Genomic DNA, 25,136 nt, shown 5'->3' with positions numbered 1-25,136 from the left:
AGACTGCCCCAGCACCCCTTCAGGGAAGGGGTTACCTCTCTGTAGCTCTCTCATACTGCATTGTGGTTTCAAAGGGTCCACCTTTCTCACACAGGCTATGGGCACAGTAGACACAGGGGCTGAGATTCCTTGGTAGAGTTTGGTGCATGTAGTAAGTGCTTAGTAAATGCTTGTTTTCTGAATAGTCATAGGCTTGGATTTGTAGAAGACCTTTCCACTCTGATATTGATACTCATTATATGTGGTCTGGAGAAACAAAAGCAATTCACCTCCTCTTGTTACAGCCTCATTGACTTGTCTGATTGTTCAAGTAGACACGCTGGCAATAAGACACTCCTATCTGTGGAAGCAAAATCTTTTTTTTTTTTTTTTTCCTGGTTACATGTAAATGATTCATCCAAGTCCCTTAGATCCTTAGGTAATTTCACATTAAAGGAAAATGTTTGTTACCTGATCTGGGCCCTCAAGTTTTCTCAGGCTATTTCATGCAACAAATAGAAATCTAGCAAGCCAGCATCTGCTGGTGATACCCCTAGGTGACCTGGAGAAGGCCAGCTGGCTGCCCAAGAGCACTGGGCCTGCTCCCAGGAAAGAGGCTTCCAGCCCTCCAATGACAGCAGTGGGTGGGCTGAGCTCATGGCTGAGCCCCTGGGCCTGGGCTGCACAAGAGCCCACCTGCACTGTCACTCACCTCAATTTGGTCGGCTGCTTCAGAAATTATTCTTGGTCTCTTAAAACTTAAATTGGTTCGATTGGCCAATGTATCTCTGTTGAATTGTTTTTAAGGCTCTTTTGAACAAATATGATGAACTCTACATAAAGAGGTATGAAATCAGTTTCTGAGGGTCAGTAGATGAGTAGGACATTTTAAGGAGGAAGAGGCGGTTGTGGTGCTAGGTTTTCTTTCTCCCACCTGTGTCTTATCACTTAAATTTCTTTTTCTGTTGTAGGTCCACCTGGCCCACCAGGTAAGAGTCTATTAACTTTCCTAGTTCAAGGGGAGGATGTGGGTGGCTGGGCCCTTGGGATCCTTCCAAAGGGACAGAGATGGGGAGGGAAAGGTGTGGAAGTGACCTGGCCACATCCCATCCTTCTTCAGGCCCTCTCACTGGAGAATCTGCTATTACTATTCCTAACACCTGTCACTGCTTCAAACAGAGAAGGGAGGGAAGAAGCAGGACATGATGTAGAAAAGATGGATGCCCACCCAGTTTCACCAGCTAAAGGAATAAAGGAAAGCACATTAACTTCAGTGGAAAAAAAAACAATTTTAAATGTTTTTATTTCCGTGTTTTAATGCAGGACCTCCAGGAGTTGATGGGTTACCAGGACACAATGGATCAGACGGACAGCCTGGTCTAGAGGGCCCAAAAGGCGAAAAAGGAGCAAATGGAAAAAGAGGAAAAATGGGTATTTTGGCAACTCTTTGAATTAATTTCCCTATTTCTTGTTTGTTTGTTGTTTTACTAAGGATTGAACCCAAGGGTGCTTAACCACTGAGTTTTTAATATTTTATTTACAGGCAGAGTCTCTCTGAGTTGCTTAGGGCCTTACTAAGTTGCTGAGGCTGGCTTCGAACTCACTGTCCTGCCTCAGCCTCCCAACCTGCTGGGATTACAGGCATGTGCCATCACACCCAGCTTTCTTTATTTCTTGTCTCCATGATTTCACATGGAATAGTCTGAAGCTATGTACAAAGTGAGTAGGGCATTTCATTTTCTGCATGAAAAGTTAACTCCTTCCTGGAAGCCACTGTATTCTGGAATGCCAAGGGCATTCTTTTTGGTTCAACACCATCAGATATTTATGTCAAATTGAATTAATTCTCTCCCTGGAATTAATACCCTAATGCCCGCCCACCTTTTGACTTTCTCTGATGCATATGGAGGGAGCTGGCAGCCTTGGGAGGATACTTCATGGGCTGTGTGACAGCCGTAGGTGTGGACACTTGGTGTTCTTTCAGGGTTCAGCTCCTGTTTTCCCTTCTGTTGCCTCCTTCTTCCCAGAAAGTTCTGTATTTGACTGAAAATTAATAGGCAGATGTTGGCCCCTGTGAGGGATGTCCCTGGTTAGGGGAATAGCTCCAACCACCTGAACAGAAAGGCAGCATCCAGGGCTCCCTACGGTGGGCACTCAGCTCATAGGGTCCTCTCATCAGGAGCATTACAAAGAGGTGTCTGGCCTCTCTAGGGGATTCCTCTGCCCTGTTGTTGGTAGCAACATTGCCATCATCTCAGCAAGGACCCAGAGGCACCAAGGTATCAGATGTGTCCAGGGAGCAGAGAGAAGCAGGGGCCTGGGCCAGGGTGGGCAGTTCTGAAGGCTGTAAGCAACAAACCCAGGGTCCATGGAGAAGCACTGGCAGATTCAGCTGAGGAAATATGTAGAAGAAATACTAGAAAATTCTTTCCAACAGCACAGTTATCCCTTTAAGCACCTGTGCTGTTATTCCCATAAGCAATTTAAGTGAGAGCCAATGGAGGAGAAAATTGCTGAGCACCTCTGCCCCTTGGCAAGGTCTACCTGCTTATGTTCCCAGGGGCAGCCCTGTAGATGAAAATGGGTACACACAGTTCAAAGACAGCTGAGGCCTCAGAAGGCCAGCAATTACAACTGGAATTACAGAGTAGTGATGGACAATTCCGTGTAGAATAATAATTATAATTATAGATGAACATCGGCATTGAATAATGATGACTCTCAGAGTATAGACATTGGATTCATCCTGGGAAGGCTCCAAATGTGTGACCCAGTCCCAAGGATTCAGCAGCGTGTTTGATGAAACAGTCTTGGTGAGAGGGTGCCATGATAGAACTAGGTGTGAGTCAGGTAGGGAAGAGATGGCTTTCAAAAAGATTTCAGTTCAGGAGGCTGAGGCAGGAGGATCACGAGTTCAAAGCGAGCCTCAGCAACAGCCAGGCACTAAGCAACTCAGTGAGACCCTGTCTCTAAATAAAATACAAAATATGGCTGGGGATGTGGCTCAGTGGTCAAGTGCCCCTGAGTTCAATCCCCATTACTCAAAAAAAAAAAAAAAAAAAAAGATCTGAGACTGACGCCTGGCCTTGGGGAGATATGCTAAGCATGGAACCCACAATGTAGGAGGGCAGAAAAGAAAAAGTTCATTTATTTATGAAATGTACATTTATGTGGCAGGTACTATTCCAGACACTAGAGCCCAGAAATGACAAAGTAGACAAAACCCTGCCTTTGTGGGACAGAGGTAAATTTCCCCTCTCCCCTCTGAAGGCTCACTGGAGTACATTGACAAAGCCATCAAATGGGAGCAGAGAGGCAGCCACATGGTGTAATTACCCACTAGCCCAGCATCATTCAGAAGCTTATATGCCCTTTTTTCAATGGGGAGGGAGATGTTGACAGTTTTGATGGGTTGTCAGTGATTATTTGGGAGAATGAATGGGCCCTTGGGACACACAGACCCCAGCTTGTATAAAGGTTCTCTTTGGAATTTGAAGGTGCCTAAGGGAACGATCTTATAAGGGAAATCTGTCAGGGTGTGCTTACAGTCCTCCAGTCTTCTCTCTGAGATAGATAATGGGATTTGGGGGTGGGGTGGGAGTGGAAAGCATAGGTGTGCCCCTCTGCAGTCTTCATGTGATAACAGGAATTCCAGACAGAGCCTCTCCCTGCTGTGAGTGGGCAGAAACAAGACAAGCAAAGAGGATCTTGATTCTGAGCCTGTGTTTGAGACCTTAATGTCCTTTACATCAAATTTCTGAGCAAGCCAAAAAAATACCCATACTTAGGAGTATATTGTTCTCAGTGCCCCAACACTTTCATGAAGCTGCCGTTCTAGCTGGAAGAGATGGACAATAAACAAAAATAATCAAAAGAAGGTTTGGTCTGCTAATGGTGATGAATGCTGAAGAGGACAGGTGGAGCACCTCTCCAAGGGGAACATCCCAGCCCCAGACTTGGGTTTAGGGAAGCACTTGGGGGCTCAGATGAGATACGCTGAGTTTGAGATGCCTTGAGATATCTAGGGGGACATGTCAGGGAGCCTTGGAGATACAGCTGGGCAGTTGGAGGAGACCTCAGGGCTTGAGAGGTGCTTAGGGAGTCATCACAGACAACTGGGCATGTGGGCATGAGTGTGGTCACTTAGGAAAGGAGCATGTTAGGACAAGAAAACCTGGTGGGGAGACCTGAGAACTGCAGCATCTAGTGATCATTTAGAAAAGGATCAGCCTCGAGCACTTGCTTAGCATGGCAAGGCCCTGGATTCAATCGCCAGCACTGAAAATTTAAAAAAAAAAAAATTTTGTATGTATTTCTATTGAAATAGTAATATTTTAGACACATCGAATGATATAAAAGTAGAACATTGAAGTTGAACAGGTGTTGAGTGCTAGTCGGGGTACGTTTAGGAACCTTCCGCCTTTGGTGGGGAGGCTGACATTACCAGTGAGCAATCATACACATTAGAATCAAAAGGTGATGTAGGTTTGAAAGAAAGAGCAGAATGCTAGGAGGCGCGGTAATAGAGACAGTGGGGTGGGAGTTTCAGTCTTAGGTCAGACCCAAAGGATGAGAGCAGAGGAGGAGTCCAGAGGGAGGGCACAGTACTTGCAAATGCCTGGCCATGGGGACTGGGGGGAGGGCTGGGGTGCTTGTAGTGAAGTGAAGATGGAGGTGGGGCCAGGACCTTCTAGGCCCTTTCAGCTTAGTATGGGTCTTGCTGTCAGCTTCCAGGAAAGCCCTTTAGGATCCTAAGCAGAGATGTGAAACGACTGGGTGTGACTTTAGAGAAGTTAAAGCTGAGAGTAAAAGGATCCTTAGTGGTTTGCCAGGCAGGGGTGGGAGAGGGAGCTGTGGGAGTGCATTCCAGAAAGAGGGAACAACATGTGCCAAAGGAACTGTGTTCCACAGAGATAGGGACTCAGCTGGGGCAGGATGTGCCCTCTAGCAACAATCTTCTGTACAATAGTAAACAGCCACCACCTACCGCCAGGCTTGCTTGCTACTAAGCGCTGGGTTGCTCATTCTATCCCCACAGCGCCACCCAAGGGAAGGGTATTTTTGCTAGCTCAGTTCCTTCCTCTAGCCTAACAGTTGTTTCCAGGACACAGAAGTATCAAAGACCCTCAGTGTCTGACCCTGGAAGCATTAAGAACCATGGTGGGATAGAATGGAGCCAGATCTAGAGCACAGGAACTTGGCTGGGTCCTGGCTCTTGCATTTACTAGCTGCGTGCCCTGGAGCAAGTTATTTAGTCACTCGGTGCTGCCTTTACTTGTACCAGTTTGTAAGATAGATAATTATAGCATCGACCCCAGAGTGTTGTTAGGAAGACTAAATGAGTATTCATATGACGTGCTTAGAACAGGATCTGACACAAAGTTCAATTCCGTATTAGGGCTAGCTATTATTATTGTTGTTGATTCTAAAAATGAAAAAGAATCTTGATTTTAGACCAAAAGGAAAAATTTTTTTTGGCATGTCCAATTTTTTAACTTTTTATTAGTACGTTTTAATTGATACATGATAATTATGCATATTTATGGGGAACACTGTGGCATTTCAATACATGTACAAAATGTATAATCATCAGATCAGGGTAATTGGCATATCTGTCCTCTTAGACATGCATCCTTCCTTTGTTTGGGGAGCATCCAAAACAGTCTCTATTAATTATTTTGAAATATTCGATTAATTGTGTCAACCACGGTTACCCTGTTTTGCTATAGAAATTACAAGCTATTCTTCCTGCCCAGTTTCACCCCTGCACTCACTAACAGTCCTGCCTCTGTCCTCCCTTGCCCTTATCCTTCCCAGGCTCTGCTAACTGCTATTCTAATTTCTACTTCTTTGGGATCAACTTCAGCTTCCATATATAAGTAAGAACATGAGGTGTTTGTCTTTTTGTGTCTGTTTTGTTTCACTTAACATCATGTCTTGACCAAAAGGAAATGAAGAGGAACTGTCCTGCATGCATGTGAAAACATGGACTTAGATTCGGAGAGGAGAGTTGGAACCCAAAGAGACTGAACTGTTGTCAATTGTGCAACTAGCATCTTCTATGAAGTTTGACATTCTCGTGCCTCAAAATCAAGCATTTTCTTTATTTTCCATCTGTCTCTTGTTTTCTCACATAAGAGTGAATGCTGCAATGTCTTCTATAAAAATCAAATGCTCATCTAAGAAACAGAAATAAATGCCCTCCTCCTTCTTCATGTTTGGGACTAGTTTTACATGACACCCTCTGGTCTCCTTTCCCCCGCCTAAGTGACAGATGGTACTGCCGAAAATAAAATGTCCTCCCTCACCCCCTGTCGTGGAGTTGCCCCAGCTGGGGCTCTCTTACAACCCCAAGTTCCAATGCTGATGGAGATGTTTGTTTTGAGTAGGCGACACCGGAAGAAAAATAGCAAAGAGCCACTTCTAGGACACAAGTTAGGCAGGGAAAATCCAGCCTTTCTTCTCTAGCTGAATGTGCTGATTCAGAGCCAACCAGGAGTGCCAGGGCAAAAAAAATGCCAGGGTCCAGATCACAAAGTACGATTGTGTCACCGTGCAGGCCTCGCAGTCCTGACCTTTGCTGAAGTCAGAGTAGAAAGTGTTGCACAGAAGTCCTCTGATGGCGCATGGTGACTGGGGGGAGTTCTATTTCCGACATGCATTGGCCACAGTGATTTTGCTAACAAAGGAGATGCTTTGTCAGACACGTTGGTGGACAAGAGGGCAAAGGCAGACTGTAGGTAGGCAAACGTTCTACCTCTTTCTTAACAAGAGCTTAAAAATGGCAAGGCACACCCCAGCTAAGAGGCATAAACACCTTCAAGCAAAGACCTTTATCAGCTTTAAATACCTGCCCCTGTGGGAGCTGCCTTACCAGGCTTCATTACAATTGGAACATTTCCCGGCTTCACATATGGCCTTTTTGACAAAGAAAATAAGAGACATAAGAGGTAGTAATAAAAGAAAGGAAGGGGAAATCGGATGATGATGCAGAAAGGCTCTTTGTGTAGAATAAATGACTGAAAAAGAAAACCTTGGTATGACCAGCAGATACCATTTCCCTGAGCTCTGCTAAATCTGGGTCATGTGAGACCTTTAGAAGGGATCGGTTGCACTTGGCGCATTGTGCAGGCTGGACTCTATGGCAACGTCCTAATCTTTTGTCTCCTTCAGATAATGTGCCAAATTGCCTATTTAAAATACTGACAAAGGAAACATCTTCTCATGTAGAGGGCCCTGCATAAGAGCTCTTGTCAAGTGAGTGGACCTAGTGACCTTGGGCAGGGAAGCTGTTGCAAGAGATGACTCCTTTCTCAGTAATAAGCATTACTTTTTTTAATAATATATTTATTTTTTTTAGTTGTAGTTGGCTGCAATACCTTTATTTTATTTATTTATATTTATGTGGTGCTGAGGATCGAACCCAGCGCCTCACACATGCTAGGCAAGTGCTCTACCGCTGAGCCCCAGCCCCAGCCCCAGCCCCAGCCCCAGCCCCAGCCCCAACTGTTTTTCTTCTTACTGTAGTATTAAGTCCACACCAGAGGAAGTACTAACAACCAAGGGACACCCTGCAGCTCCTTCAGGGCATGATGTCACCCAGATTCACCACTGGCAGAAGCAGTGACCATGGGTCTTCCAGCTCCCAGCCATAGTTGAATTTTATGGTTTTCACTAAAGTTTTTTTTTTTTTTAATGGTTGATTGAAATCTAGCAAATGTTTCTTTGTTTGCTATACTTACTGACAGTGATCAATACCTTGGTGTTCTTTCATGTACTGCTGTCTTACTTGGGATGGTCTATGGGTGGTCCATTGAATATGGGAGGACAGAAACCATTTTGGATATTTATCATGCGTCTGCAGTCAATGAAAGGTAATAAGAGATCCAGATTTACATTTGAGGGAACAACTGACTTCAATGGAAGAAAGAGCATTTGAGTACAAACTGATGGGTTGTGATGTGAACACCTCCCCACCATTTAACAACCTGGAGAAGAGCCAGCTAGGAGAGAGCCTTTTAGGATCGGCTGGGAGGTTGGTCTGAATGACCTCTAAGGTGCCTTCCTGCATGAAATTCTGCATTCTCTTGGGACAATTAGATTGTACCCCAATAGTGCTGGGCCAGGTATGGTTTTAAAACTGGAGGGAGGATATTTGCAATGCCAGAGGATAACAGTTAGAAAATGGGTATTGCTCAGATTAATGGGGTATAATATATGAACAAATGGGCAGTCACTTAGAGCCTAAAGAAGGCACAGGAACTGACAGAGCAGCCAGAGAAGGCAAAGATCCTAAGTTGTCTTGATTACAGATGAGGAAAGGAATTGAAGTTTTGCTTGCATTAACGAATGCCTCTGGCTCTTCTTTGTTGCCTGACATCTCTGTCGCTTTGAGTAGTGTCATTGTTAAACCACTTAGGTGACTCTTATCAAAATGGACAAATATTCCTGAGATAAGGTATCTCATTAGTTGATCCATATCTAGCAATGTCTTTGTACAATATCATGCAACTACTTTTCCTCTCAGGGCCTGGATACCTGTGTACTCATGAGTTCTACTAGCTTTTTTATAGATGCCTTGAAATTTTCTACATGAACAGCCATGTCAGCTGCAGATAAAGACAGTTTTATGTCATCCTTTCCAATTAACATGACTTTGATCTCTTTTTCCTTTCATTATTGTACTCACTAGGACTTCCTGTTGAATGTTAAATCAAAATGATGAGAGTAGGTACCGAGTCCTGTTCCTGATTTTAGGGGAAACACATTTCTTTCACTGGGAAAGGCGACACTAGCTATAGGCTTCACAAGTGCCCTCTTTCAGACTGAGTAAATTCCCTTCTATTTCTAGTTTGATAAGAATTTTTATTAGGAATGATTGTTGAATTTTATCAAATGCCTTTTCTGCATCCATTGAAATGATTGTATAATTTTTTCTTGCTTAATGTGTTAATATCCAAATTACATTGACTAAGGAGATTAAATTTTGGAGTCTATTCAGGCAGTTAGTGAAATTACTTGCAAATATCTCTGATCCTTTCAACCTTGGTTTTAAGCTCTGTAATAATGGTCCTCAAGCAGTTTTTACCCTGGGGCTAATTTAGCTCCATTACTAATACATGATTTTTCCAAGATCTAATATACCTGCCAACATAAAATAACAAGGAAATTTTTTTAAAAAGAGTTTATTCTGAGACAAATACCAGTGACCAGGGTCTGGGAACATGATTCAAGTTACCCTGAGTGATGCACTCTGACATGAAAGAGGTTATATAAAGTTTTAGAGCCATGTGTGGGGCATGAAGTGGTTGGGCTATAGTGAAGTGGAAAAATATTTCTGCAGGTTTCAGATGTTATTACAGCATTCTTCACTTTAGGGTTGGGGGAGGCTAGAGATCTGCTGACCTTAACAATACATTCCAAGAAATTTACCTGATAGGAGAATGTTAGGTCAGATACAAAAGCTGAGTAAATGGCTATTTTTCTAAAGGGCCTAAGATAGGCTAAGATAAGTTGGCTCTGGACATGTGAACAATTTTCACAGTGTTCTTCTCGGCACAGGTGGAAGAGGCTGCAGGATCTTTCATACAGATGTGGCTTCTTCAGAAAATTTCAGTTCCTATCCCATAACTTTATGGGTCTCTCCACTTTGATGGGATGAGAACTTTTCACTGTGTGGGCTCTGAGAATTGCATACTGAACTGTGAATTCTCTTCCTGGGTCTGTAGAATTTTACCCTGCACAGGTCATCAAATAGCCAGAGACTCATGGAAGTCCTCCACAGATCCCCAGTGATCTTTCTGCTGCCAATCAATCCAAACTCAGAACTGTAAGAGTAAAAGGACTTTATTTGGGGTCTTAGGAATTGCAACTTGGGAGACGGGTTCAGATATAGCTCTGAATCAGTTTTCTGAGAAAGGCAAGAAAGGTGGGAGCTTGTCTAGATTAGTGGGTGCTGAAAAGGAACAATGGCTTTGGGCTGATAGAAGATAAAGGAAAGAATGTATAAATAGCATGGAAATGTCCAGAAAACAAGAGTCCCCTACCTCTTGATATGTATATTGAGCTTCTGAGCATAATATAATTGTCCCTTCTTATTGTTCCAGATGCTTTCAGATCAGAGGGTGGATGTGACCAGGTGACAGCTAGAGTCAAGCATAAGTCCTGCTCCCTTCATGGCCTCCATACTTCCTTATGAAAAGCTCTTTCCATGTTGTTTTCTCTGTAATTTTCTACAACACAGCTCTCTCCTCTCTGCTGTCCTATCTAGCAAATTCTAGCCATGTCCATCTCCCCAAACTGATGCTTTACTCAACTCAGGGATTTTGCTAGGCTCTGTTTTGGTTTTTCCCTCCCTGTGCTACTGGGAATTACTTCCCAGCAGTAAGCTGGAATGATCTAGGGTGCCCTGTCCTGTCCATGGTCTATGAGAAGACATATTGTCACTCAGATCTTGAAAGACTTCTAGTTGTGTGTGAGAGGATGGTAATTCCTATAGTCATGGCTCTCCATAAGTAAAAGCAGAAATTTCACCCACTATCTTTTATTCACCCCATTAGTCATCCTATACAACTTCACCTGTTTTGCTATTGTGAGTAGAAGCATTTTGCATTTGTCCAGGGCACATGCCTCTGTGGATCCTCTTCATCTGCTGTGGGGATGGTGCCAGACTTCTAGTTTGACCTTCCTCACCTTCTTTCTCCTATAGTAATTGTCCCTCTTGTGCTTCCCTCCTCTCTCTAACCTGTTGGCCCAGCCAAATTTCTAGCAAGCTGGGAGTGGTGGTGCATGCCTATAATCCCAGCGATCTGGGAGCCTGAGGCAGGAGGATTGAAAGTTCAAAGCCAGCCTTAGCAACTTAGTCAGGCCCTCAGCAACCTAGGGAGATCCTGTCTCAAAATAAAAACTGAAAGGGGTCAGGGATGTGGCTCAGTGGTAAAGCACCTCTGGGTTCAATCTGCAGTGTGCCCATGGTCACACACACCCACACAATTCTTTAGTGTATATACAGCCATTTTTCTGCCTTAAAATGGCTATGAAGGATTCTATTCAGCTCTATGATTTGATTCAGAGCTGCTTTACCCCAAAAGGATAAAGTACAATTTTTGCAAAGTGGTGTACCCGGAATCTATTGCACAACAGGCTAATATGTCATTTCCTTTCCCTCAGGGCTTCCTGGAGCCACAGGAAATCCAGGGGAAAAGGGAGAAAAGGGAGACCCTGGCGAACTGGGCTCACCAGGAAATGAGGGCCCACCAGGACAGAAGGGTGAAAAAGGAGACAAAGGAGATGTGTCCAACGATTTACTGCTGGCAGGTAGGAGGAGTGCTCTCTGGCTCCCTTCAAGGGCACACATGCTCAGAGACCTCGCTGGCTTTCAGTTCAACTGTTATTCTGTGTCCTCTCTCTTTATTGTCCTTCCATTGTCCTCTGTTTTGCAGCAGATTCTGGAATTCTGTACTTTCAAAGAGGAGAAAGCGGTACCTGTTTCTCCATGTGGGCAAGACCAGATCTGAGATCTAAGTATGAGTCATTTAAATAACTTAGGTCTAAAAGCCATAGTTAGATTGAATGGGTTGAAGGAAGTTTCCCTTTTCCAAATATCTATTGAAATCCAGCAACAAGTAAGTAAGCCACTCTAGAGACTTCCAGGGACAATTGACAGAGGTCACAAGCATTTTCTTCACAGTCAAGCTATAGCCATATAAACCACTTGACAGAGAATTTGGGCAAAAGTCAGTGGCTGATTTTCTAGTCCAGATTGAAAGTGATAGTCAGCACTTGTGTAGAAGGAAGCTTAGGGGCAGCACCCCACAGATAATCACATGATAGAAGGAGCTGATTGTCATGGAGGAGGAGATGCAGAAGAATTTTGAAATCACAGTACTTTGGAAACCATCTATATCATGAAAACATAACTTTCTACTAATGCACTCAATACACATTTATTGAGTATCTGAGAATACCATCCATGAATCAAGAACTCTGCCAGTTGCTAAAACTATGAATATGAAAGTAAGCAAGGCACAGTATCTGTCCTCAAGAAGCTAGGATGGTAATAAATATTCACAATAATGACCCCAAGTCAGTTGCACAGCCAGACAGACAGCCACCCAGGCACAATGGATCGAATGCCTACTCTTCACCAGGCGAAAGGCCAAAGCACCAGGGGAAGATCAAGTTATGTTTAACATACTTTGTTTTATAAACAAGGGATGTTGCTAGGCACAACATGTAAACTTTAAGGAGGGTCTGAAAGGGTCGTATATGTAAATACATGTATTTGAAACTGTAAGATCATGTTACATTTCAGTCACACAGAAAATCTACACATCCAGAATTCTCTACACTGCTGAATAAGTGAGGGGTGACAAACCTTTTATTCAGAAAAGCACCATCCTTCTACCCAATGCAAAAGGGATAGGACAGAACTCAGTGCACCCTCAGTGGAGTGGAGAAGGGGCAGGAGGATTGGATCAGGTCCATTCTACCTAGAGATCTCTGCCCCTTCCACAGTGGTCATAGACCCATCTGCAGCCCCGGTGTCCCCCACTTGTTCACTCCAGAAAGATTGAAAAGGCTGATGTGGTCTGGCTGGGAAGAGGCAGCTAAATAGACTTGATCTCTCCAGTCTCAACCCTGGAGGTTAGAACAAAAGGGCTGAACAGCCCAGAGAGGGGCATCTTTATGAATTCTCCAGAACCAATGACCCCTGCAAAGGGCAACCACCCTCGCTGACCGTCTATAGACCAAGGTGTGACTGCCTATCCGTGGGCAAGATTACAGCTGTCAAATCATCATAGCAGTGACCTCATTGATTCTTACAGGGCAGGGCAGGGACTTTGAGACTTAATGTGGAGACGAAGAAATGGCTCTCAGAAGGGTTTAAAAAGTCACAAAGCTGAATAGAAGCAGAGCTGAAGGAGCTCCTGGTTCATCTCCCTCACACAGCAGCGCCTCTCATACCTGGCTGCATATGAGGAAGCTTTTAAAAATACAGAGGCCAACCTGCTCCCAACATTCTGATTAGTCAGGATGGGGCCCAGGCTTCAGAATTTCCTACATCATTTTCCGTGTCCCACCAAGCAGTCAGGGCTGAGACCCACTGACATGAGCCTGTTCAAAGGAGGAGCTATGCCGTGACAGCTGAAGCTGAGTTCCTGCTGTCTGCAGGCGGTGACCTCAGCAGATCACTCAGCATCCCTGAGACTCCAGCTTCTGAGAGGAGTGGTTTGGGAGACTGACGTGGAGATCTGTAAGACTCTTAGCACAATTCCTGGCACATAGTGGGTCCTCAATACCTACTATGGTGGCTCCTCAACTCAGCAGAGATAAGTGCTAAGTTGATCATCTCTGGGAAGGGGTGAGCTCAGTGGGCCCCCCGGAACTGCTCCCTTGCCCTTTCCCTCATGTGAAACCCAATCTCTGTTGGTAACTCTTTATCAATTGTTCTCCCTCTTCCTTCTCTATCTCCCTCACTTCTTCTCTGTCTTTGCAGGTGCCAAAGGTGACCAAGGCCCACCTGGGCCCCCTGGACCCCCAGGCCCTCCAGGACCTCCTGGGCCTCCTGGAAGCAGAAGATCCAAAGGCCTTCGGCAGCCAAACATGTTCAATGGCCAATGTGCAGGTCACCAACCCCTTCCACTAATGACCCTAAATTCTTGATCTGCATCCCAATCTAGGTGACCAGATTGTTTAAAACTGAGGGGGTAGAGTTGCCCTGAATGGGAGCTCTCCCTTTGAGACATGCTCATGGAAGATCTAAGCCATCTGCCCTGGGAAAGAGGACAGAGAAAGGCCTAGAATTGAGCCTCCACCTATTTCCCTCATCTTTTACCTTCACTTACCACCAGACTGTTCCTCCTCCTTGCCATATCCATCATCCCTCTCCCCCAAGTGGTCTTGAGGACTTAGCTTTATGTAGCCACAAACTCATGGGAGAAGAAGGGCTTGGCTGATGCTCGGGAGATCAAGGGGCAATCAGATTGGTTAACCCTGCACACACATTAACAATAGAACTACCATCCCCACCACACTGATGTGTGTGTGTGTGTGTGTGTGTGTTTCAGTATTTCAGTGTGGAAGATCTTACCCTGGGCCTCACGCAGGCACTCTACCACTGAGCTACCCCCGACCCCTCCACTACTAATTTTTTGTTGTTGTTGTCGCAATAGTTTGTCTTCTTATTACTATTTTTTAGTATTTGGTTAACAATGCTCCACCAGTAATTTTTGAGCACTAGTGATGTGCAGGCCTGGTGCCAAGCGCTTAGTTCTCCTAATTCTCCAAACATCCTGTGATATTGGCATCGTTATTGTCTCCCACTAACAGATACAAACTGCCACCTGAGGAGCTAAGTAACTTGCCCAAGGTCACACAATGAGTAAGTGGCAGAGCTATGATTCAAATCCAGTCTTGTCTAGCTGTAGAGCTTCCCCCTCTCAGACTGTTGCCCTTTCACAGATGGAAAGACACGCTTTGGGACCTGACCCAGGCCTGACCTCTGGCAGGCCCCGAGAACTCATTCTTCAGCTAATTTGTGGCAGCGGTGGCTGTGGGATAGAAGGCTAACTAAAAATCAAGGACCACATTAGTGGGAAGTATTTTTAGGGTGGCCTTAGAATTTTTTCTGTAAAGAGGTGACCCAGGGAGAATCACCTAACTTAAACTGCGAGAAGGCACAACTGAATACCGTCACTGCAGTGGCTGACTTTGAGGAGGATCCTGACTGGAATTTCTCTCAGATTTCCCTGAAGGGCCCATGTTCTATTTGGTAAACTGCTCTTTCCAGGAGACATGTCAGGGAGAGGCACTCAGCTGTTAGAGGGGACAAATCTGGCTTTCAAAGAAGTCACTGCTCCTCCCCTCAATAAATGGAGGCTGATCATAACTGCCTAGCAGTTATCACGATGCTGAACTGCAGCAGCCTTGTTCCTATTAGACATCCTATTAGAATTGTATTATCTTGGGCTGGGGATGTGGCTCAAGCGGTAGCGCGCTCGTCTGGCATGCGTGCGGCCCGGGTTCGATCCTCAGCACCACATACCAACAAAGATGTTGTGTCCGCCGAAAACTAAAAAATAAAATATTAAAAAAAAAAAAAAAGAATTGTATTATCTTAGTAACTGTGGTCATCGAAAGCTTGCTGGGAACTCATCAAGCAGGGGAGGAAATTAAAAGTATAACAGCTGGGGGTTTTTTTAAGAATAAGCAAACAAGGGGCTGGAGTTGTGGCTCAGCAGTAGAGCGCTCACCTAGCACTTGCAAGGCACTGGGTTTGATCCTCAGCACCACACAAAGATAAGTATTTGCTATTTCTGGTATAGACCTATGCTGCTCAATAGAATATTTTATAAACACTAGGCCAGGTATGGTGGCGCACAAAGATAAATAAATAAAATAAAGTCATTGTGTCCAACTACAACTAAAAATATATATTTTAAAAAACAAGCAAACAAGAAACTTGGTGGACATAGTCTAAGGGATGTTTATGGAACTAGCATCTGGAATGAGGTAGGGAAAAGCAGCAGTTCTAAAACTGTGCCAACTGCATTTGCTTTGATTCTTATTATTGCTGTTGTTGTTGTTTTAGGTGAGACGTGTGCCATACCAAACGATGATACCTTGGTGGGAAAAGCTGATGAGAAAGTCAATGAACACCATTCCCCTCAAGCAGGTACACCGACAAAGCTTCCTGGGCAAGGGGCGTAGCTCAGTGGTAGGGCACTTGTCTAGCATGTGCAAGGCTCTGGGTTCAATCCCTAGCCATGAGGAAAAAAAAAATATGTCTTGAAATTTAAAAATTAAAGTCATAATTGGCAGGTAACTTTCCTTTTTCTTCTTCTGGCAGATTCCATGATCACTGCCATTGGAAACCCAACACAAATATTAAAGGTTACAGAGACATTTGGGACCTGGATAAGAGAGTCTGCTAATAAGAGTGATGACCGTATCTGGGTGACTGAACATTTTTCAGGTACTTTCATCAACAGAGGATCCAAAGCTGCTGTAATTGTATTTTCATCTGTCACTTACCTTCAGGCTTATTCTACTTCTGTTTCTGAAATCCCTGCTATTATTGGTATACTAATTGCTCCTTATTTGAGAAAGTACAGTCAGGGGTCAGAATACATACCTCCCTTGAACATGCTGGTTGGAGAGCCTTGCAGTCCTAGTCACAGGGACACAACCGGGCAATGTAGCCTGTCCAATTGTAGGCAAAGTATCTGAAAGGATACAACAATATGATGACTGTAGGCCTTATAATCCCCAAATCCATAATGTGGAAGAAATGTCAGAGGCAAATTCTTTGTGCACCTCCATCTTTCTCTAGTTTTGTACCATTCAGGAGAATACTTCTTGGCGATTTTTCTCAGATATCTGGTGGACCAAGGGAGAAGGTACAGGACCATCCTGCAGTCACACTTCATCTAATTTTCACCCTAGTCATGCTGATCTAATGGAATGTGGTCACACATTGCCTATAACAATGGCCTCATTCCAGAATGTGTCCCGCCATATGCACTCATTAGAGAAGGAGCTGAAAAGAAACAGCTTCTTTATTTCCTCAGGGCTAACTGGTCAGCCAGTAGTAACTGTCCAAATTACCAGTTGAGAAAGATTTGAGGCTTAAAAGACATTAGCAGTAACTGTTGTGGCATGCAGGAAAAGGCAGGAGGCTGTGAGAAGTCCATCCACAAATGCCAAGTATTTGCTATTTCTGGTATAGACTTTTGCTGCTCAATAGAATATTTTATAAACACTAGGCCAGGCATGGTGGCGCATGCCTGTAACCCCAGCAACTCAGGAAGCTGAGATAGGAGGATCTCGAGTTCAAGGCCAGCCTCAGCAACTTAGTGAGACCCTCAGCAACCTAGCAAGACCCTGTCTAAAAATAAGAAATAAAAAGGACTGAGGATGTAATTTAGGGTAAAATGCCCTGAGTCCTATTTGTAATACCAAAGAAGATTTATAAACATTAGAGAGAGGGGTGGGGAAGGAGGACAGGGCCTCTCTGGAGGAGCCAAGCCAATTCTATGATGACCATATCTGAATGATTTGTCAGGAACCGATAGGGAGAGCTGGACTTTGGGAGTCTCAACTCTTCAAACTGGACAAGAGACCTTAGGACACATGTTGCTCTTACCTTCCCTCCTTTTAAGATCCTCCCAGACTCACTCCCCAGCTGTGGTTGCTGGAGGTAGGTAATCGCCTTCCCCTGGCTTTCCCCCTGCAGGCATCATGGTGAAGGAGTTCAAAGACTGGCCCTCCCTTCTGAACGGCAGTTACACCTTCATCCACCTCCCGCACTACTTCCACGGTTGTGGGCATGCTGTTTACAACAACTCTCTCTACTACCACAAAGGGGGCTCCAACACCATAGTGAGGTGAGCCACCTGGACCTCAGCTCTGTCCTCCATGCCCTTTTACTGCACCCTAGAGAGCACCTACTGTGTGGTACTCTGATGACCTTAGGAGTGGGGACTGTGTCTTTTTCATCTTTATGACCCTCAGGCTGGCACACAAGGGAGATCAGTCAGGGTTTGTTGACTGAATGCATCATAGGACAATGACAGAGCTCTCTATCCAAGCCCCTGCCTGGGGTTTATACTAATTGCTGGTCTGGACACGGGGAGGGGTGGGGGTGGGGGGCTGAGGCAAGGTGGAGGGGCCATGAGTAGTAACATCTGCACTTCCTCATCCTTGGATGAACTTGTCTCCCTCCAGGTGTCACTCCCTGGAGGCATCAGTTTTGTTTTGAAAAATTTGGGGTGTGAGGAATTTCATGTCACAATTGAGATCACTGAAGACTAGGGACGCAGCCTTTCAAAGTCAGGCATCTCTGCCTTCAGATCCACTGGTCACACCTATGGATCCTCACAACCACCCCAGCTCAGCTTACCTCCTCCCTCTGCTTTCCCAAGGGGAAGGGGAGACTAAGGGAGACTGTGCCCCAGGCAGCGCCTGAGTCCTCCTGCTCTCCGCAGGAATTATATCCACAGATGCACACACACCAATATTCCTGTGCTGCTCAATGGCACCCTCTGGTGTTTTATTTTAGCCTGATGTCACTGCGTTGTTATTTCTGAATTGAGGTCATTTTTTAATCATTATACATGTTTTTGAGTCATCTAGATTTGTCAAAACAAAGCCTGTCAAATCATCCCCTGGGAGTTAAGGGGCATGAGATTCCATGCCACAGTTTAATTTTTCAGCCACTTACCTGACAAAAAAGATTGGCATCACAGCCCTGACATTGCTACATCTCTCCTCAGCTGGAGACTTTTAATTTAAAATAATATGGATTAAAAAAAAATTCCAGCAGGAAGTAAGGAATAACTAGCAAACTTGGAGTTAGAAAAAAATCCTAAGTTCCCACTGTGGCTCTACTACTTCTATTTGTGGACTTATCTTTTCCTTTTTCTTTTATAATGAAAGGATCAAACTAGGTCATCTTTACAGGCCCTTGTAGCTTTGAGAATCTTTGAGAAGACAGTTGGAATCCATACACCTGAAGATGAGCAAGGTTAAGTGGTTTTCCCAGGGTCACATGGCTAGTAAGTAGTTGCTTAAATGTGAATTAATTCTGACTCCAGGGAGGATTGTCCCTGACCCTATACTGCTGCCTCCCTGCTTCTTTGGCTAGCATAGGCTAGTCACTGTCCTTTACATCCTAGCTGCCCACAGAGTTGCAAAAGGACCAGCAGAACAGGCATTACCTGGAGCTTGTTAGCAATGCAGAATCCCAGGCCCCACCCCAGGTCTACTAGCTCAGTTTAAGGCATTTCACAAAACCACCTTTTCCCACAGAAATGGTAACTTAGATCTATTTTTTTGTTGTTGTTGTTTGTACACATTTCAGATTTGAATTTGGCAAAGAAACATCCCAAATTCTGAAGCTCGAAAATGCCTTGTATTTTGATCGGAAATACCTTTTTGCAAATTCCAAGACTTACTTCAACCTAGCTGTAGATGAAAAGGGCCTCTGGATCATCTATGCCTCGAGTGTGGATGGCTCGAGCATTGTTGTAGCACAGCTGGACGAGAGAACCTTCTCAGTGGTGCAGCACATCAATACCACGTACCCCAAGTCCAAGGCCGGTAATGCCTTCATAGCTCGGGGAATCCTCTACGTCACAGATACCAAAGATACAAGGATCACATTCGCCTTCGATTTGTTAGGAGAAAAACAGATTAATACAAACTTTGATTTGAGAACTTCCCAGTCTGTTCTTGCCATGTTATCCTACAACATGAGAGATCAGCACTTATACTCCTGGGAAGATGGCCATTTAATGCTTTATCCTGTGCATTTTTTGTCAGCTACATTAAAACAGTGATGAGCTGCCTTCCATTCCCCTCCCCTCTCCTCCATCCCCACCACCAGTACATTTCAGGTGTTTTCTGGGTTCACTTTTATCCAACAGAAAACTTTTCTAAAGACAAGTGAGGTAGCCAGGGTACTTAGGACATAATCTTATAGCATGAGTGTTTATAGTCAGTGGGCACCTTTAAAATCAGATTGCTTAATCAAATAGCAACAGATTGGAACTTAAATGGTGAGTTCTCCATAAACAACTCATTTAGGCAAGTTAGCTCTCCTTCCTTGGGCCTTGGTCCCCTGTTAATAATATAAACCATCTGGTTAGGGTAATTGGTAAGATGTTCTCTAATTGTAGGAAATTTTGTGATTCTTGGTTGTTATTCTTCTCACAACTTTTACAAGTCTGGTTCTGTTTTCTGGTTTGTCAGCCAAATGTGAGCAAATTTACCTTTAAGTTGATAGTCCCTATTTCTTGTGCAGTGAATTCCCCAGTACTGACTTATATTGGGCACCTTGGGAAGGTACATTGACCCTTTAAGCCTTCTTAATGCCATGTTATCCATAATTTATTAGTTTTCTCTAAATTTGCACCTGCTACCACAGAATGGCCATTGTCCTCATCTCCAAGATTAGCTAAAGCCAGGAACACTTGCATGCTCAGGTTTCTAAATGAAACAGAATCAGGCCCGATCATGTTCCTGTCAACTTCTGATCATGTTGATTTACTGCAGGGGACCATAAACACTGAACCCTTGGGCACTCTGGTTGCTCACTCTACAGCACTAAAACCTGAGTGAATGGGCATTAATCTGGCCAGAACCATAGGAAGCACTTTGCAGTTTCAAAAGAGAGGCACTATTTGTGGTTATTATGTAGAACCAGGGTGGGTAAACTATAACCCAAGGGCCAAAGCCAATCTGTGGCCTGTTTTTGTAAATAAAGTTTTATTGGAACATAGTCTCACTCATTTGTTTACAGGCTATGACTACTTTTGCTGGATAACAGCAGAGTGGAGTAGCTGCTGCAGAGAATGTATGGCTCCATAAAGCCTGAAACATTACTATCTGGCTTTTTGTAGAAAGGATTTGCTGACCTTTGATCTAGAATACAAAGTCAGCCTGATTTATGCAAGGGCTTACTCACCAGGACCTGTTTTGTTTTGTTCCAACTAAGAACTGGCACTTGATATGGTTGGAGTCTCAGGTAGAGGGAAAGGCTGAGAACAGCATCAAATGAAGTGACTCCAGCAGTAAGTGAGCTGTTCTTTCCTAAACAATTTAAAGGATATATCTAGTCCCCATGGGCAGGAGAGGATCCAGTTTAATTTGCTCCCAAATTCACTTAAACATGAATGTTTTCTGCCAACTCAGTCTGAACATTCTTCAGCCCCGTGCTGAGACACTGAGAAAAGAGGAAGCTGGACAGATTACTAGAGAGATCCTTGTTGTCAGGAAAGAGACAGAGGGAAACTCTTAGGTAGATCATCTGCCCCAGTTTGTGTGTCTTCTGAGACTTTTCTCTGGGCCCAAGTCTATTCTCATTTATTATAGTCCATGATTTCTGGGTCCTGGTTTATACCTTATTAATAGAAGGATTTTTAAATGTAAAAGATGTGCAGATTTAAATATCTAAGTCTCCCCACCCCCTCAAAATGCCCAGGCAGCTGTTAGTGATGTGTTTGTTGTGTTCTCAAGATAATGAGTCTTTGAAACTTCTCCCCCTACTTTTAAATTGGATAGTTGTATCATGTCACCATAGCTTTGTAAAAATACTCTTTTGGATTTTATGTTTTGTAGCAAAGTAAGGGTCTCATGATTGATCAATGTGTCTAAAAATGCTTGTGTTCTTTTAAATGTAAATGTATATATTGCTGTTTTCAAACATGAATATAATTTCATAGTATTAGTAGTCTTAGTTGATAATACATGAAATACTAAACCAAGAATTTAATTATTGAATTAGCATATTGCTTTTTGTTTTTTGGGGGATTTTTGTTTTGTTTTGTACTGGGGATTGAACACAGGGGCTCTTAACCACTGTGCTACATCCCCAGCTCCTTTTTTATATTTTACTTTGAGACAGGGTCTTGCTAAGTTACTAAGTTACTGACCAAGTTCCTGAGGCTCCCCTTGAACTTGTGATCCTCCTGCATGAGCCTCCTGAGATGCTGGGATTACAGGTGTGCACTACCATGCCCGGCTACATATTTCTTTCAGAAAAATGTTATAGAAGCCCCAGTTTTGATAGCTGAGCTATCTCAGAGCTATCTTGGCTCTTTTTTTTTCTTTTCTTTCTTTTTTTTTTTTTTTTTTGAGGCAGAGCTTCACTATATTGCCCAAGTTGATATTGAACTTCTTGGCTCAACTGATCGTCCTGCCACTGCCTTCCTAGTGGCTGAGACTATAGGTGTGCACCACCATGACTAGATCTTTGGTTCTCTTAATTGTGGGTAAAAAATCATATGCTCATAATGAGAGAAGCTTATATTGGGACTTGTTTATTTTTTTATTTATTTTGCTAGGTAATAGTGATATAAGAACAACCATATTTAACTGATGTTTAATAACAGGGTAATTTTATAATCTGATTGACTATCTTTACAGAATTAAAATTATTAAATTTTCAATTATTCTTTCCTGGAAACAGTGCTTGACTGGGGGGAAAAAGGGCTTTGGGCTTGCTGCTAAAATAGAATGCACAACCTAATATTTTTAAGTCAAGACACTGTTTTAGTAGTTTATATTCTCACTTATAATCAAAGTTGCTTTGAAGCACTTTCCAAGTATCTGCACTTCTGATGTCAAAATCAAAACAGATAATTCTCTAATTCTTCTCAAATCTAAAGTAGATAGCTTTCTACTGGAAGGTAAATAAAACCATCTCTTCCAACCTCAAAGTTAGGCCAGACCCTATTTCAAAGTGTTTTCTTTCAACTGATAAAGTGTTCTATTGAAGTCATGCAGGTGGCTCTGGTCTCAGTCTATCGCTAAAGCACAGGTGTTGGGACAGAGAAAAGGTTCTGAGTTGAAAGTTTTAAAATGAAGAGTTCCCAGTCATTACCTTCAGTGTGTCAAGGTGAAAAGTCAAATGAGGCTGGCTGTTCTTAAAGAGCCAGGTGTCATTTTCCAGCCACACAGCGCACAATTTAGCTGAGTATCTAATGTCAAACCATCTGAAGAAGCGGGTGACAGGGCTTTCCAAGTTTCATCCAGCTGCTGTGACCTTGTATAATTTCCAATCTGTAACTACAGATTCTGAACAAAAAATAATAATAATGAATTTTCGTTTGTCATTTATTCAACTTTCATTTGTCAAATAAAAAATCATTGCTGAGTACAATTCCACGTTAAAACAAGTGTATTGTTATTTTTTCCTCTTATTAATTTATATGTAATATTTGAAAGAAAAATAACAATCCAAAACAATATTGTTATAGAATTAAATTAGTTGCTCCTCTGTAGAAACTCTCTCAATTTTCTAGTTCCTTCGGAATATTGAAAAATCATTGATGTGGACTGTTTTCACTATAGGAAAATATAAAAAGTGGAAATCTAGTAACTAGTACTGGGTAAGCATAAATGCAGTGAAAATCTGCTAATATTACCAGCATGAGCAAGGCAACTAAAAACATAATATTTAGATTTATGTGAATTTGAGCAAGTTTTTAATCCCTCAGACTTCATTTCATCTGTAAAAGATGGATAATAGTATTACTTAGCTTCTCTGATTTTTTCAGGGAAATGATCTGGAAAAAATCTCCAATTCATGACAAATGATCATTGCTACTTTTATAGTTCATCCCTGTAGGGACCCAGAGAATCCCTGCTCTTATGGTCTCATATTGGGCTGCAGAAGTGGGCAGAGACACATATCAGTAGTTTCCTCGTACTGGTCTGTTAGATCAGGTGGTTAACATTGTCACACCACCACAAACTGATTCCTTAATTTTGCAATGAATTTGCAATAAAACTGCCCCAAATAGTAAAAATAAAACAAAACAGTTGAAGAACTTATTGCTTTGACCTATGGAGCTTCCTTCTAACTCTCCCTAGAAGTATGTCCTCCACCCCTTTTAAATTTTTTTTTTTTTTTTTTTTTTACTTTAAGACAGGCCCTTGAACTTGCAATCCTCCTGCTTCAGCCTCCCGAGTCACTGGAATTATGGTTGTATGCCACCACGCCCTGTTGCTGATGATTTTTTTTAGTTGAAATATTACAAAGTAAAAAAGTCGAGTCCAGAAAGAAAATCATAGTCTTGCCCTTTTAAACGGATCATTCACACCTTGCATGTGACTTTAAGGTATCTAATATCACAGCTGTTCTCTGTAATATGTAAATAAAATAAGGATGAAATTAATCCCTCAGCCTCACTGCTTTTTTTCTCCAAGCAATCTGGTATGGTCAATCTCAATGACTGTTTTAATTAAGTTTAGGTTTTAATTAAGAAGTGGTAAGCCAGGCGGGAGTGGTGGTGCCCACCTGTAATTTCAATGGTTTGGAGCTGAGGCAGGGAGGATTGTAAGTTCAAGGCCAGTCGCAGCAACTAAGCAAGACCCTGTCTCAAAATTAAAAACAAGAAGGGCTGGGGATGGGCTCAGAGGTTAAGCATTCCTGGGTTCAATCCCTGGTACCACGAAAAGAAGAAGAAGGAGAAGGAGAAGAAGACAATGATGACGGGGTGAAACTAGTTCTAAAATCCATCTGATTCTTGCATCTAGCAGTTGGCATTGTGAATGTCCTAAGCTCGTTTGCCAAGAGGCCACATGCACAATCACAGGATCATAAAGGATCTTTACAGAACACTTGTTCCAACACTCTCGTTTTAAAGTATAGGAAAGTGAGACCAGAGGAGCGGACTAGTTGGATGCAAGATGTCCTGCAAAAGCTTCTGTGTTAATGCAGGAATATTCAGAGGTGAGATGATTGGATTCTGGGAGCTGTAACCTTATCATTCCATCCTAGTTTGAATGGACTGACTGGTGGCAACTGTAGGCAGGTGGGTCTTGGCTGGAGGAGGTGGTTCATTGGAGGTATGCCCTGGAAGGGTTACTCTTCCCTGAGGTCCCTCCCTGTCCCTCTGCCTCAGCTTCCTTGGGGGCAGTGAAGGGAGCAGTTTTCCTCCACCACACCCTTCAGCCATGCTGTTCTGCCTCATCTTGGGCCCAGAACTTGGCTGGGTTGGACTTGGCTAACCATGGACTAAACTTCTGGAACTGGGAGCCCAAATCAATTTTTCCTTCTCTTTATTCTTCTTGTCAGGTATTTTGGTCACAGTGATGAAAGGTGACTAACACAATGACTCACTCACCCCACATTCCAGTCTATGTGCCAGAATCAAGAGCAGATGCACGATTATGTTGTTCACCTCACTCTGCCACTGCCAAAGGAAGGGTCTGGTTCTTACAATTGGGAAGTGAAAATAGCTAACTTTGAACATGTTTGTGAAAGGCACTCCTTTTTATAAAGCTGTAGAAGAACATGCCAAACCCAGTATCGTCAGACAGAACACTCCCCAACCAAGAATTTTCATCACGCAGTAGTAACATAGGTCATCACCTTCTGCATGTTAATGGACACACTGAAGTCCAGCACCACCTGTTATTGTAATAGCCCTACCACCACTAGACTTCTTTGCTCAAAGTTTTAGAAACATCAAAGAAGCCACTACGTGGTGCTCAACATCTATACGCCATGATCTCTTCTAAGTAATTTGCACACATTATTTCACTTAATCATAGATGCCCACATGAGCCCTTTAAATATTAGCTCTCAATGTTTAAATTGTTCACAAATGTAGTAGACACTGTGATGGACCTGGCTACTTGGGTTTTGC

The 25,136-nt window shown here is 43.3% G+C and overlaps 1 protein-coding gene across 2 annotated transcripts in view; it reads left to right on the top strand.

Annotated features, from left to right (window-relative positions):
* Gldn (gliomedin) overlaps nucleotides 1-23,660 on the top strand; it is a 66,815-nt gene extending 43,155 nt beyond the window's left edge. The window contains exons 3-11 of one of the 2 annotated variants that reach the window (XM_015480660.2): nucleotides 951-968; nucleotides 1,303-1,410; nucleotides 11,149-11,295; nucleotides 13,478-13,606; nucleotides 15,572-15,655; nucleotides 15,830-15,955; nucleotides 17,216-17,366; nucleotides 18,842-19,080; nucleotides 23,415-23,660. In XM_015480660.2, coding sequence (XP_015336146.1) covers nucleotides 951-968; nucleotides 1,303-1,410; nucleotides 11,149-11,295; nucleotides 13,478-13,606; nucleotides 15,572-15,655; nucleotides 15,830-15,955; nucleotides 17,216-17,366; nucleotides 18,842-19,080; nucleotides 23,415-23,422 — 1,010 coding nt within the window. In that variant the 3' untranslated portion in view covers nucleotides 23,423-23,660. Of the gene's footprint in view, nucleotides 1-950; nucleotides 969-1,302; nucleotides 1,411-11,148; nucleotides 11,296-13,477; nucleotides 13,607-15,571; nucleotides 15,656-15,829; nucleotides 15,956-17,215; nucleotides 17,367-18,841; nucleotides 22,643-23,414 lie in introns of those variants that run through there. The other variant, XM_015480659.2, reaches the window with a different exon arrangement.
* Nucleotides 23,661-25,136: the final 1,476 nt, after the last annotated feature.

This window comes from Marmota marmota, unplaced genomic scaffold, assembly GCF_001458135.2.
Source record: "Marmota marmota marmota unplaced genomic scaffold, marMar, whole genome shotgun sequence".
NCBI classification, from domain to species: Eukaryota; Metazoa; Chordata; class Mammalia; order Rodentia; family Sciuridae; genus Marmota; species Marmota marmota.
This window is presented reverse-complemented; position numbering and strand designations above follow the sequence as displayed.